Source organism: Podarcis vaucheri, assembly GCF_965113315.1.
Source record: "Podarcis vaucheri genome assembly, chromosome: 3".
Lineage (NCBI taxonomy): Eukaryota > Metazoa > Chordata > Lepidosauria > Squamata > Lacertidae > Podarcis > Podarcis vaucheri.
In genome coordinates this window covers 67,620,431-67,635,390 of record NC_138761.1, presented here as the reverse complement: position 1 = coordinate 67,635,390, position 14,960 = coordinate 67,620,431, and the positions used below count along the sequence as shown (strand labels likewise).

The 14,960-nt window shown below is 41.7% G+C and overlaps 2 protein-coding genes and 1 long non-coding RNA gene across 3 annotated transcripts in view; 1 reads left to right on the top strand and 2 right to left on the bottom strand.

Moving 5' to 3' along the window:
* The window catches only part of LOC309528708 (protein LEG1 homolog), a 7,981-nt gene extending 5,745 nt beyond the window's left edge, over nucleotides 1-2,236 (top strand). The window contains exons 6-7 of the mRNA XM_082216305.1: nucleotides 8-62; nucleotides 1,755-2,236. Coding sequence (XP_082072431.1) covers nucleotides 8-62; nucleotides 1,755-1,843 — 144 coding nt within the window. The 3' untranslated portion in view covers nucleotides 1,844-2,236. The remainder of the gene's footprint in view (nucleotides 1-7; nucleotides 63-1,754) is intronic.
* An 11-nt stretch (nucleotides 2,237-2,247) lies between these two features.
* LOC309528613 lies at nucleotides 2,248-3,344 on the bottom strand. The gene is made up of 2 exons (XR_014217843.1): nucleotides 3,124-3,344; nucleotides 2,248-2,752 (listed from the first exon to the last, which is right to left on the bottom strand). It is a non-coding gene; the product is annotated as an uncharacterized lncRNA (long non-coding RNA).
* Nucleotides 3,345-11,203: 7,859 nt separating this feature from the next.
* The window catches only part of THEMIS (thymocyte selection associated), a 61,489-nt gene continuing 57,732 nt past the window's right edge, over nucleotides 11,204-14,960 (bottom strand). Inside the window, exons 6-7 of the mRNA XM_082216113.1 lie at nucleotides 12,982-13,144; nucleotides 11,204-11,514 (exon numbers count right to left, since the gene is read on the bottom strand). Of these exons, the coding sequence (XP_082072239.1) occupies nucleotides 13,017-13,144 (128 nt within the window). The 3' untranslated portion in view covers nucleotides 11,204-11,514; nucleotides 12,982-13,016. The remainder of the gene's footprint in view (nucleotides 11,515-12,981; nucleotides 13,145-14,960) is intronic.

The window sequence follows — 14,960 nt, the reverse complement described above, 5'->3', positions numbered from 1 at the left end:
ACCTGAGCAGAATAAAGTGCTGCTTCTACTTGGTGCTCTGAGTAGAACCAATGAGAAAACAGGTAGGCGTTTGGACAACCACACAGTCCACAACTAGAATTGAAGCTCTGGGGCCGGTAGGAGGCTGGAGGATGCACAGAAAAGTGGTAGCTGCTTCTGCACTACCCCACACACCAGCTGTTAGGCAGGGAGGCTGAGCAGCCCAAACAAAGTCCGCTGTGCCTCCGGTCTCTGCCCTCACCAACATCCTCTTCAGGCTCTAGGGAGGGTCTCCTCATGAGCCATGAAGACTCTCCAGCTTTCTCTTACCATTTTCGAGGTTGAATCAAAATATTTATTTCCCAGCACCACACATATACACTCAGTTGTATCTGTTCATGTAACATAAATACTAGGGTTGCCTCCAGTTTTTCTTCTGCGTGCAGTTTCTTCCTCCTGCCTTCACAGTGTCCGGCAGATGTTGTTGCAACCCTTTTCCATCACACGCCGGTTCTTTAAAGTCAATTAAAGGTCCAATTAAACATTGAACCTCTGCTTCTTAATGGCGGTGTAGGAGGGTTTTCACCAGGTGAGGTGCTTTTGCATTCAGCGCCTCCCTGCCTCCCATGCCTGAGCAAGAGCCAGGTACTGAGATGAACTGCGAGTGAAGTCCATTCCCGCTGTCCCTGGTGGGAATTTGCAAGGATGATTTATCCTCTGTTATCCTTGTTTTTCATTTGCCAACAATCCCCCGCTGTTGTGGGGGCTGCCTCCATTAAGGCAAGCAGGACTGGAAGCCCAAAATAAGCTTCATTCTATTCCCAAAAATAAATGACACAGAAGAAGGGAAACCTGTAAAGGAGGTGATTCATTTTTAGAAAGAAATACGCATTTCACCAAGCTGAGGTTGCATGCTTTTTCTGCTTTATAATGGTCTTTTGCTCCACTTCTTCACACAACTGTTCAGATAGCTATAAAATTGGCATTGCATGGCACCATCTTGTGGCATTAATGAGAAAAAAGCAACTTTTTGCTTTTTATATTTATTTTATTTTTACACTCCTATCCACTTTTCCTTCAGTGAGTAAAGCAGTTTAGGCTGAGACGCGATGACTAACCTAGTTAATGTCATGGCTGAGGAGAGATTTGAAATCTGATCTGCAAGGTCCTGTTCCTGAAAATCCTACCTGATAGATAGCTCAAAGCCTTCCATCTCAGATCGAAAGCAAAATATAATAGGATGGGAAGATACTTGAGTGCTATGGATGAACAAACAAACAGCATGATCCAGGACCAGTATCTTCCAGCCATTCAATGCCTGCATAAACATTTCATTTCATTAAACTTTTAAATCGTATACCACCTTTCTATCTTAACTATACACAGTGCTTTTTTCGGGGAGGGGGGCGCAGGGGTATGCATACCCCTAAACATTTTGTGAATCTAAGTTTAGCCTCATTGAGGGGGCAGTATTTCAATATGAGAGTACCCCTAAACATTTTTAGAAAAAAAGCACTGACTATACACAATGCAGTTTACAAGCTGAAGAAACAACAAAATGTACAACAAAGATCATGCACCTTATAACAATCTGATCCAATACAAAAAGGCATAATAAAAACATAACTTTAAAACAAATAAAATAATGTAATATTCAATAATCTATTAGAATATAACAGCGCACAATAAAATTAGCTCTCAAAATACCAGCATGTAAGAATTAAACAGAAATTCACTCTTAACAATTTGTTGAACTGGAAACCTTTCTTTTACAGGAAACCTTTTGCTGCTGATTTGGAAGGCTGCCATGGCTACCGAAGCAGGAAGAGAAATTGGCCGCAAACTTATTGAAAGTGTGATTTAGAGAAACTTGTCTCTGGAAACACACAGCTCAACAAAGGGGGGGGGGATAATTCCTTTAATTATCTGCTTAGTAGTGAATCAATGTTTGCTGGTTGATTGCATTTCTTAGCAATTCACCAATTTTAGGCTTATCTATATGGGATTAAGGTTGCAACCCTATTTACACTTACCTGGCACTTCATTCTGAGTAGACCTATACACAGTGACTTGTTAAATGCCATAAATCAGGCTTCTTCAAATTTGGCCCTCCAGATGTTTTTGGCCTACAACTCCCATAATCCCTAGCTAGCAAGACGAGTGGTCATGGATGATGGGAATTGTAGTCTCAAAACACCTGGAGGGCTGAGTTTGAGGAAGCCTGCCATAAATAAATAAAATGAAGCTGAAAATGAAACCTGATTTGTCTTTATCAAGGAACTGCAAAACACCCCTCTCCCCCAACCTTCCTTGTGGTTTGAAAGATCAAAAGTGTATGAAGCAGCAAATGTAACATTACATTTCTACACTAGGCTAGTTTTTAAATACACTCACACACCCCTCTCTATTCTCCATTCAGACAAGCAAGAGTTCATGGATGCACTCCAGCCTGGCAAAAACATTTGTGTGACAAAGTGAAGAGTGTAGCCTTGGGAGAGTTACAAACTGCTCGGGGTTTTTATTATAACCAGGCAGCATCTTAATCTTGTTAGATAAATATTAACTTCTGAATTCACTTAAATAAATAAATAAAAATACAAAGTTAACACAACATTTGGAGAGGCGGGATGGGGGGAGCTGTGAAGCACGGAAGCATTTTAGACCCAATGTGCTTATAAAACAATGCATGGGCTGCTTGTCCCTATCAGCTGTAAAATGTGTCACACAGCACCATCTTGTGGTACTGATTAGCAGTGCTTTGCAAAACAGCTTGCTCGAGGATTATTGAGAATTCTGGTGCTGGAGGAGACTCTTGAGAGTCCCATGGACTGCAAGAAGATCAAACCTATCCATTCTTAAGGAAATCAGTCCTGAGTGCTCACTGGAAGGACAGATCCTGAAGCTGAGGCTCCAATACTTTGGCCACCTCACGAGAAGAGAAGACTCCCTGGAAAAGACCCTGATGTTGGGAAAGATGGAGGGCACAAGGAGAAGGGGACGACAGAGGATGAGATAGTTGGACAGTGTTCTCAAAGCTACAAACACGAGTCTGACCAAACTGTGGGAGGCAGTGAAAGACAGGAGTGCCTGGCGTGCTCTGGCCCATGGGGTCACCAAGAGTCGAACACGACTAAACGACTAAACAACAACAAGAATTGAGAATTCTGCTGCTTAGAAGCTTTTACCTAACCAAAATAAAACATATCTAGCTGAGAGAACACCTAAGAACTAAATTAGTGAGGGGTTGAACTAGTCATGCCTTGGAACTGGATTCAGAAACCTAAACTAGTTCAGTTTATTCCAAAATAGGTTGGTTACCGGTATATGTTTTGGTGCCCAAATTTAATATGTTGTTATTATTTAAAAGGGACACAGGTGGCGCTGTGGTCTAAACCACAGAGCCTAGGGCTTGCCGATCAGAAAGAAGGTTGGCGATTCAAATCCCCGCAACGGGGTGAGCTCCCGTTGTTCAGTCCCAGCTCCTGCCCACCTAGCAGTTCAAAAGCACGTCAAGTGCAAGTAGATAAAGGTACCGCTCCAGTGGGAATGTAAATGATGTTTCCACGTGCTGCTCTGGTTCACCAGAAGCAGCTTAGTCATGCTGGCCACATGACCTGGAAGCTGTCTGCGGACAAACACAGGCTCCCTCGGCCTATAGAGTGAGATGAGCACGCAACTCCAGAATTGTCCGCGACTGTACCTTTACCTTATTATTTACAGCTCAAAGTGCCTTGGGTTCTCACTGTCTCAGGGAACACATCTTCTTATATGAGCCTCTGATCTGCAACATGAGAGACAAGGGTCTCAGCTAAAGATTAATTCCTTCCGCCTGCTCCACCTCCAATCCTGAATGAATTGAGCACCCACCACCACCACCCAGGGACACTATTTGCTATGGGGAAAATGCAAGTAATTTGGCATTTAGCTCTGTGAGGATGACGTATATACATCAGCTTGTGATTTTCTTTCTGGAAGCAACTATTGCATCCAGTAAATTAACAATAGTTCAAGTACGTATGACTCATTTTAATGTTTTGTACGGCTATTTTGACCTGATATGTCTCCTGTGGATTTTTTTCTCATTTTATGGAGTTTTAATATCTGAAGCTGTGCTGACATTTCACTTTCAAAAATGAGATATTCCATGTCTTGGAAGTTCTGCCTTGTATTTTTCTGTATTCACTGGTACCTTCTACTCCTGCTTCTCTAAGGTCCTGAGTAGGATTTTTAAGAATTAGAATAATCAGTAAATGACAGGATCAATGAAATCTGAAAATATCACATGGCATACCATCAGAATACCCACCCACACACCTTCCAGCCAATGGATATACTTACTTCCACAGAGGTAGGGAATCTGTGGATGTTGTTGGATCCCTATTTTTATCATCCCTGACCACTGCCCATGCTAGCTGGAGTTGATGGGAACTAGGGCCCAACAATTGCTGGAGGGCCACAGGTTAGCCATGCCCACTTCACAGACAAAACTGAATGTTAACACCTCTTCATTCAAGTGCAGCTTTGTTTTGTTTTACAGAAATTGCCAGCATGGTGGCCCTGGTAAAGACTGCGGAGGTGGGTAGAGAAACGTTTAACTCATTGCCTCTGCTATGGTCCTGATGCAGCTTCAGGATCCCGCACCTGCAGTTTGCATGAGCTAAAAGCCTCAATGCACTGGAGTTCTCCTCACCTCCCATGCAAACTGTAGGTACAGGAGCCTGACCTGGATTGGGACCACATTGGAGGTAAAGGCTTGCCACCCACGCGCCTGGTGAGAGGTTCCAGCCCCATTCTGTGACAATTTGTGCAAACGTAAAGGCCCTCAGTTAATCAACAGCATCATGTAATCTTTCATTTCTACAGACACTTAATTTCAGAGCTGTGGCATCAAGCCCCACATTGGATGAAAGATTCCTGAATTGCAGGGGGTTGAACTATAGATGGTCCTCATGGTCCCTTCCTACGATTCTATGATTTAAGAAAAGAATAGTTCCCCCCCCCCCTCACACCTATAAAGTACCCAGCACAAAACAGACTGTGCTTGACTGCACCTTTATATTTCTAGTCTTTAATCTCTGGAGCTCTACAATAACTATTTTAGTTTCCTCCTTAATAGTGTATCAGTGTTTGCATGAAGTCAAGCTCACTCCACTGGGATCCATATGGTTTAGAAGACCAGGCTTCTCAGTTAGTCCCCCTGTTGAAGCTTATCTGCACCAAATTAAAATGCCATACCAAAAATATAAATTAGATTCCGTTAATCGGTCTTCATCAATGAATAATAAAGCAAATAAATAAAGCTGAATTTGAATGCTGATTTTCTCTGTTTTCAGGCAGTGAAAAATATCATATACTGTAATAATATATTTCTTCCTCGTGAAATGAAATGTGATCTGTCAAGACTTTGAAATTGTTTATTTGGGAATTTCAGCAACTTCAGCAAAAGAGTTTTTGGTTTTTCTATTCACCTTCATACAAAACAAGTTCATATTCTGCTTTTGTGAGCTTAAGTGTATGCATTTCAATTGATTCCCTCACTTAAAGCCATAGAAACACTTTGCTTCAGAATACAATACTGAATCCTGGGAAGGATTTAGACGCTCTATCACTGTTTGAAGTTACTCCATTGTTCTGATTGGTAGGCTTAAATAACCTGAGGAAAAATTGCTTGCCAAAATGTTATTCCTAGAGGGACTAAAGGCCTACATATTCTTTCATTTTGAGGAACCAAGACTGGTCTACACTCACAGAATGAGGCAGCAGAATGCACTCTGTCACTTCAGAAAAAGCTTGGGATGGTTGCTTTTGGATTTGGATTTGCTTTTGAATACTCTACCATATAAAAACAGGCAATAAATAGCAGCACCTTGGGGTGTGGGTGTAGATCAGCCATTCCCTGTTGTATTTGTTTTCCTCTTGTAGGAAGTTTGTCTTCTCTTATAGAGCAGGTGTGGGAAACCTGAGACCCTCTAGATGTTGTTGGACTTCAGCTCCCATTAGCCTCTGACTACATGGCCTATGGTCAGCTGCAGGCCAGGCTCACAGAATTCCCATCTCTAACTGGGGGTGTAAGTAGGCATCATTTTCTGTTCTGCTCTATATTTGTCACATGCAGCCTTGTTTCTGTTCCATTGCAGTTTGTCCTCCACCAAAAACTACACTATTTGTCTTGCTGATTGCTGTGACAAAAATATATAACTTACTTAATTACTTAGGTAGGCTGGATTACATTCCAGATGTGGGACAAATAAGTAAACATGGGTGATTCTTGCTCCCACTTCCATTTTCACCAGTTTCCCAACATCCATACCTCTAACACACAGGGTTCATATTTCAAATTCTCCCCTATCTGCATTCTGCAATGGTGCCATTTATTCTACTAGCTCAGAAGTCTTCACCTCATTCACACTTCATTCTGTTGAATGTGAGAATTAGGTCCCTGTCAGAGGCCATGAACCTCATGTGATTCTTGTTACTGTCTTGTGTGACAAAAATAGATGTGATGGTGTTACAGACAGGTGCTGCTACCAAAAGAAGAAAAAGACCTGCACTCCCTCCCCGTTTCTTTGGAGATATATAGCTAAAATGACAAGTCTTGCACTCTTGTCTCTCCATCCTGTTCCATTTCATTGGCTGCTGATTGCACAGGCAAGGTATCACCCAAGTGAGGTGATGTTGGGTTATGATGTGACTATGTCTGCACAGAGGGGGAAATTGCTGGTATGGGAAAGAGGCAACATGCTTTGCTTCACCACAAGTGAGCCCTCAAGGAGCGTCCAGTAGGAGAACAGCCTTTACCAAAGGTGCCATGGACTTTGAAGACACGCAAACTCAGAATGCAAGGGAGAAACATGCTAAGAGGAAGGCACACTTGGCAAATCCATACTGTGATCAACTCCCACCCGGGAACCAATGTCCCCACTGTGGAAGGACGTGTGGGTCCAGAATTGGCCTCCACAGTCACTTACAGACTCATTGTTAAAACCGTGTTTATGGAAGACAATCTTACTCGGTTATGATCGCCAAAGAGAAAGAAGTGTGTTATCTTCTTTAAAAAACAACAATGGTGGCATTATAAGTCTGTGTGGGATTAAAAGGCCCACAATGAATTTATCACTTCTAATCATTAGATTAGATCAGATTAGTTAAGGCCTTTGCCTTAACTATCCCTAGACCAGGCTACCTCAAACTCGGCCCTCCAGGTGTTTTCAGACTACAATTCCCATCATCCCTAACCACTGGTCCTGCTACTTAGGGATCATGGGAGTTGTAGGCCAAAAACATCTGGAGGGCCGAGTTTGAGGAAGCCTGCCCTAGACAAAGGCTGTGTACACGCCAAACATTTGAAACACATCCTCTGCAAAACAAGGAAAAGTCTCCTGGGAACTGTCTATAAAGAGCTGCAGTTCTCAGAATCCCTTGGGGATGTGTGCTTCAAATGTAAGGTGTGTACGCAGCCAAATGAAATGTCCAGAGTAGCATACAGTTCATAGTTAAAAAACCCCAAACCCTCAATAATCCATGGGTGGTGGTGGGGAAGCACATCTGAAACAAGAGAGATTAAAAGACCAGCAGCTCTTTTGCTTTCTAGAACATTCAACTTTCTTCTCATGGACATTGCACCACACACATGGACTGTCCTGCCAGTAGAATTAGCGTCACCTTTTTCTGTCTTCAATAACTCCACAAAATTTAACAAGTAAAGCCCGTTATAAGCCTTAGTGCTGAGAAAGTTTTAACTTGCTGGTTTTCCATCGCACCATTTCCCTTAAACACAGGAGCCCCGCCAGGAGGCTTTGAAAGCCCTGCAATTGGATCACATGAGGATGCCAGGCCAGGTCCATATGTAGTCAGCACTCAGGTTACTTCCTTCATCCTGTGCCTGTTTACACCCGCAGTATAAAATCTTCACTCATTGCTTTTTTGCTCATTGATTTATGCGCTAAGTTTCGACAGGTTAAGCTTTTCCTGACAGTGAAAATGCAGTGATGGGCAAATATACACCTGTTGTTTTATATTGGTCACATTACTATTCTACATGCAGTGCCGTTGTCTATAGGAAAGGCGACAATGCTAAGCCCATCTCCTGACAGAGCTCCTGTGACTTTCAGAGACACAAAAAGGAAAATGGCACCGTATGGCCCCACCACCATGCTACAGGAATATGAAAAGTCACATCTAGTAGGATTTCAACCCTCCATGTAGTTCAAAGGCACAGCAGCCTTCTTAAAGGTTTGGATCTGCTGTCATATTATTTCAGGGGAAAAAGTTTTTAGGAAGTGGATAGCTTTCTTTTATGAGAACTTTTCTGTTCTGGAAGACTTTACAGAAATGTCAATTAGTTGTCACCAACAGTTCAAACCCAAAAGCTAGTCAACTTGCAATGTCACACAAATCCATTCACCATAATTGTTGGAGATAGTTCAAAAGCCCCACGCTGCCAAGGGAAGGAACGGGGGGCTCCAGACAATAAAGATACCATTGTCTCACATTTCTTCCTCTGCCTGCCCTGGTGACATGTATAATACACAACATGTACTTTGAGTCTTCCTGTGTCATATGCAGAAGCCAAAATGTTTTCTCCATGAAAATAATATTTGGGCAGCTCTTGTACATTCCTAGAAGATTCTATCATTAAATAGGTAGCTAGGTAGAAAGAGGTATTTTAATATCACTCTTCAACCATATTCCCATGGTGGCTATGCTGTAACGGCATACTTATGTAAATAGATCTTGTGGGTATTAAGACATTCATTTTGCATTATATCAATATTTTAGTTGGCTCTTAGGAGCAAGCTGAGATTGGGGGCAAACCATATTGTCCCCTCACACCTTGTTTCTGCTTTGATGTGTCCATTCTCTCTCAAAGTCACACACTATTTGCTGATATGAGCATTGGTACTTTAAAATGCATTAGGACACTGAACACTGAAGTGCTACTTTGTCCTTTAATGTCCCAGGACATGGGTTCCAATTATTCAGTGTCATTTTATGGATAAACTTCTAATGTACTGTCATTATCTAGCAATTTTAAAAGGAAATAAGTTAATGAGGTCTAAGAAAATGTGGGAGTGTTTACTATAATTACCTGGTTCATAGATCAGACTAATTATATTTCAACAGATTTCCATGTATAATCTAAAAGTAATTACTGCAGCTGCCAGCTGTTAAAATATTACGCTAATTGTACTCGAGAAAAGTTTGAAAACAAGTTTTTGACCTTTTCTGTGTTTCATTTATATTATATCCCACAGAGTCTCTGAAAAGGAAGCCTCCCCCCGCCCAGAAGCTGACAAAACAAATACCCAAACAAATAAATGAAGGAGGCAGGTGGCTTTCTTCTTTCAATGAAATAAATAGAACTAGAATTATAATTTGTGATTTTTTTAAAAATAAATGAAACTAGGTATGTTGCTTAGTCAATTACATGACTGTATGAAGTTTTCCACCATGCTCTACATTTCCTATTCACATTGGAGGTGAATGATCAATGACATAATTATTAATATTATTTAATTCAGGTTTCTTAATTTTCTTCTGTAGCCTTCTGCAACCCACAGCAACAGAGCCTGTGGCAAATTATGGAAAAATAGGAGAATTGATGACTGTTTCATTGGACATTTTTGTACTCCTACCTTGATTTTGTTTGATACAATATTTTGGGATTTTTTTTTAATGTTTGTTATTTTTATTCCTAAATACATTTTAGATTTTGTTCTAGAAAAGCTTCATTCTTTGTTTAGAACAATATTTCCCTTGAAGCGCATTTAATGATAGGTCTTTTCTTGATCCCATTACTCTTGGAAGAGAATCGTAGTGGATCTGGAAATTCTTTAACCTTCAGACTCTTGGGCAAACAATGTTCAACACTTTAAAAAGAGTAAGAGAAATTGTCAGGGATTTGAGACTAGATTTGCTTCTGGAAAGAAGAAGCTTAGGACTAAATACAGAAGGTCTTTACTAGCACAGATTGTGCAGAGAGGGAGTATATACTTCATCATCTTCTGGGATTTTGATCTATGAACTGTTTGGCTTTGATCCTACTGCATGTGTTGAAGAAACTGGTCATAGAAGCACACATGGATCCAACCAGTGTAATGGTTCCCTCGAAATCAATGGGAAAAGGTAGTCATGACTTAGTTCCTACTGAAATCAATGGAACTCAAGTGTAACCAACCTGCTGCAGTCCTTAACACACTTACCTGGCAAGTCCCATTGAGATCAGCAAAGCTTTATTTTGTGAAGAAATGTGCAGAACTGGACACATTCAGCCCACAGTTTTTACAAAGCTGCATTCACCAGCCATATTACTTGAGGCAGTATGGATCAAACAGAGTACTGGTGTTGCCAATGATAATCTGAACAGGGGCTGCAAATATACCCTTGGAAAATTAGCATTGCAAAGTTCTTTATACACCATGCATCCTGCCCTGTGTTAGGGATATATTCCTAACAGGGCCAATGAATCTTTCTCTTTTGCTGTGGATACTATTGCAAGGAAGCAGTGTCTGGAGTGGTGTTCCCCCTACTCTTTAGGAAAAGTAGAATTGTGCTTTGTTTTTTCTTCTCTCTGTTTAATCCGACAGGTTTCCTATGCCCTGACAGTGGCATGGCAGGAGAAAATTCAGTCAGTGGAGCATTTCCAATCATTCCCTGCAGATCCAGCCTTGGGAAAGTGAAACCTGCTGATACCTGCTTATCACAGGACTCTCCAAAGCACAGCCAGGTGGATCATTTCTGCAACTAGATTACCAGGTGCAACAGAGGGCAAGGCCAGTGCTTCTTGCAGTTGTAGGTAAGGCGGCGTTTTAGCATAGTGGCTGATCAATTTTGTAGCAGTGCAATCTTATGCCTATTGACTCAGAAGTACACTCCAATGAGTGAAATGGGACTTACTCCCAGGTTAAGTGTGGAATAGAATTGTAGCCTAAAGGCTGCACTTCCTACTTATTTATTAAAAAGCATTTATAAACTGCTTAAAATGGAAAAATCACTCAAAAGTCTAAAAAGCAAATGATATACTGTATCATTAAAACAAAGACACACAACCTAAAATGGCGATAGAAAAACACTTAAAAACAAATAAAAGCAAATAAAACAGAAATCCAGAGGATTCAGACATGTAAAACAGGGTCTATCTAATGCTACTACCTGAACCCAGACTTGTAGGTAGGAGCGGTACCACTGCAACACATTACTACCTGCTCCCAACTCAGGAGGTCAGTACTGAAAGCCATTGAGAGATCAAGCAAGAGTAACAAGGTTGCACTTCCACTGTTCTGAAGCTGTTCTGTTCCAAAGTTATCTGAAGGTTTAGTAACTCTTCTTCTTCCTCTTTTTACTATTTCCTTCAATAATATAAATCAGTATCTCCGCATTTCAGTCTCAGTGTTTTTGAAAGCACAGCAACATTCATTTCACCATCACTGGAGTATCTATTTCTTCTTTCGTTGCCTTGCCGCCTTCATACTCAATGATGTGGACAGCAGTACAATCATTTCTGACAAGACTGAATCATTTTGTTTTCAGAGGAGTCTGAAAAATAAAGTGGACAAAAGACTCGTTCATGTTCAGACTCATCAGAATGCTTCTGTATTATTGATAACAGCTACCGGTGTATCAAGAGCACTGCCTACGCTCACTCTCCGATTGCTCTTACTTTTGTTTTTTATGTAGCTTAAACAATCCTAAAATAAATCCTCAGGCAATTTAATGTATTCTCTTAAAACCAGGATTACACAGTCTTGTTTTCAGCACCTGTCCAATACAGATTTCTATAAGAAAAAAAATATTTTTGTCTGTGTATTATTATTATTCAAAATGATCTGATATTAAAGTTTAAGCTTTAATTTCTGCAAATCTCCACCGCCATATAAAAATTGTTCTCAGAGAGAATCAAGGCATCTGGAATACTTGGCTCATCATTGGCAAAGCCATTGTTGTGAATTGATATCACATACACAAACACAAATACTGTAAAACTTTCTATACCGAGCATATTACAACTCATTATCAGATCCTGTCAAATGTTATCATGCTCATTGAAAATAATTGTGTGTGGGTTTTTATTTTTATTTTTCATGCACTTTACTTAGAGTCATGCTTGGCATGCTAGATAAAGAGTGTCTGGAAGATCTCTGAAGGTCAGAAGTAGCCCAACTGACTGGTAGAAACTAGGATGTCCTTTGTTTATCAAATGATCTCAGACAACTAGGTTGCTGGCTCAGCCACTGAAGATGGTAATTTATGGGATGGGTTCATAATCCAGGACTCTGATAGCAATCTCCTGAGAGACAGCAAAGGTATTTGCTTTCATGTGTTGCTAAAGCCTTCAAACAACAGGGCTAATAAAGTGCAGCTTGCTCTCTGTTGACAGGGACTTTTAAAGGGCAGGTGGATAAAGGTTTGAAGGGCCTGATGCTTGAACAGCAAATGTCACAATTAGAAGAAGAGCCTGCAGGCAGATGTAGTAACTTAAAGAGTGCATTCTGCTGAGCTCCTGCCAAAGAAGGAAGCAGATGGGATTTAAAAGCAAATCACACCTTTTCTACTGCATATTGCTTGCCTAGTCTAGTTTAACCATAGACTACTACAGCCTTCCCCAATCTAGTGCCTTCCAGATGTTTTGAACTACAGTTTCAATAATCCCTGACCAATAGCCATGCTGGCTAGGATTGACACAAGTTAACATCTGGAGGGCATCAGCTTAGGTAAGGCTGCTCTAGTACAACCCAAAGGGCTAGTTGTACTAGGCAGAATAACATAGCACATTTTGAGGAACCACTGAAGAACAGAAACCAATCAATTGATTACATCATTGAACAGAACCCTTTCTTGGTGTTATTTGAACAACTGGGGGCCTGGCAGACTCATATTCTTGATCAGAGGAGGGGGGAGGAGAGCTCTGTGTGAGTACAAGGGCCTACACGACCCCTTTCTCCCCATCCCTCCCCTCCCATCATCTTTGGTTTACACTGGTGTCTAATAACAAGGCAAACACACTTTTTGTCCCTCTTCTTAAGTAGGTTGCGTTACCATTAGATGTGTTCTCCTGGATTTTTTGGGGTAACACTTTCTGTAACACTGATATCTTTATCATCAACGTCAGGCCTGGAATTTGGTTTCTTTTCTGCTCTGTGCTTCGCAAGCACTCCCTTTGATGAATCTGAAAATAAAGAAGGAGACACAACATGGGGTTAGGGGTCTACAGTACATGAAACATCCCACCATTACCAGCCTCTCAGGAATAGGACGTTGGCCAAAAGATCCAGCTACACACACAGCAAGCTGCTTTTTGCACTGTTAGTAATGCTGACTTCTTATTTCTTAAGGAGAATATTACTCAGGGAGCCACTTTCGAAACTTAGGTGAGGCTCTCAAGAGCAGCCCATGATGCTACTGCTCCTTCACTGGGCACACCCATTGCTCTATACACCCATCTAAGGAAGGCACTGAATACGACCTTGTCTATGACTATTTACTTTGGTTTTGTTTGGCAGCACTTAAATCACTGTGCAACTCAGAAATCAAATGCTACATGACGGCACACTCTGCGCAGCTGACAGCACCACGAGGCTAGAGGGAAAAGTGTATTTTATAGTATAATTTTGCAATTGCAGCCAGACACTCCAGAGCAAGGCATGTTGTATTAATTCACAGCCAGGCACTCTGGCTTTGGCCTCGTGCCTCGGAGCAGTCTGATTGTGAATTACTACCCCCTCACATTTCTATTTCTATTATGAAGGAAATAAGACATGACTGCTTGTTTATTTATGAACAAACAGCTCAGCAGATATTCTCTACAAAGCCGCAAAGGCTTAATCTGTATGCTGATGGCCAGCAGTGTTTTGTTCATCAGCAGCTCAATCAAACAATCCAGATGAAGCCAACATACAGATATGTGGATATCAACATGGTCCTTCTGAAGTCAGTTGGGATGGGCATTTCAATCCAGAATGTTATGTTAGACTCGCACAGGGTGTTCTTAAGGTCTTCTGCATTCATGCTCCAGGGTGACAGTTGCTGGGATTAGCACAATCTCCTACTGTTCTGTGGGACACCTGTGATGTGTAATCCTGATGTTTCTCAGGGAGGCAGTTCATACAATGTGTTAGGGACCTGCTAGGTTAGCTGTGCAAGTACCGGTCCAATGGAAAGGTCAGAGGTGTGCATGGTGGGCCCCAGCCCATGCTGAGGAAAGACTCAGAGCAGCAGATAAAACTCAGAGGGGCCCAAGACAGAATTCAGGTCAGGCAGAAATCAGTGTCCAAAGCAGCAAACAGCAGTCAGATAAGCCTGAGGGAAGTTTGCAAAGCAAGGACAGGAACCTGTAGCCAACCAAGAAGAAGCCAAACCTGAAACAACAGGTCAGCCAGTCCCCTGCTGGATTCCAGATCACCTGGTCTGACTGGACTGATGAGCTGCAACAATCCCTCTGGCCATTGTTGCAGCAGCACAGAAAGGCCAATTGCTTCCTCTGCCCAAGAGCTGCCCTGAAGCAATGACAACTTGGGGCGCAGTAAGTAATACACTGGGATCCTGTACCAGAGTCTGGAGTTTGAGTCCCCTGACAGCTTACACAATAACCTATTCAGCATATTATCTGTAGAAAAGTGCTAGAATGAGCCTGGGGCTCTCAGGATCTTCCTTACTATGCATAAGGCTAAACACATGAACACCAACCCAAGCAGGCCCTGCTCATATGATCTACCCAGCCCTTTTTCCTTGTGTGAGTGGGCCTCCTCACTTATATTTATGCACATCAGCTCTAATTGCCTTAAAGGAAATTGATAAGGAGGGCGCATGAGGACAAGGATCACTATGGTGCCCCATTGGATGTATTTACCACATCCTCAGAGAATGAATAAACCAGGCTTTAGAATCAGTCACATTTGATTAATGGGCAGAGAACTGAACTGTTTGTCATCAGTGTAAGATGCTGACAACTCTCACAGCTTTACCCATAAAAACCAACACCACTG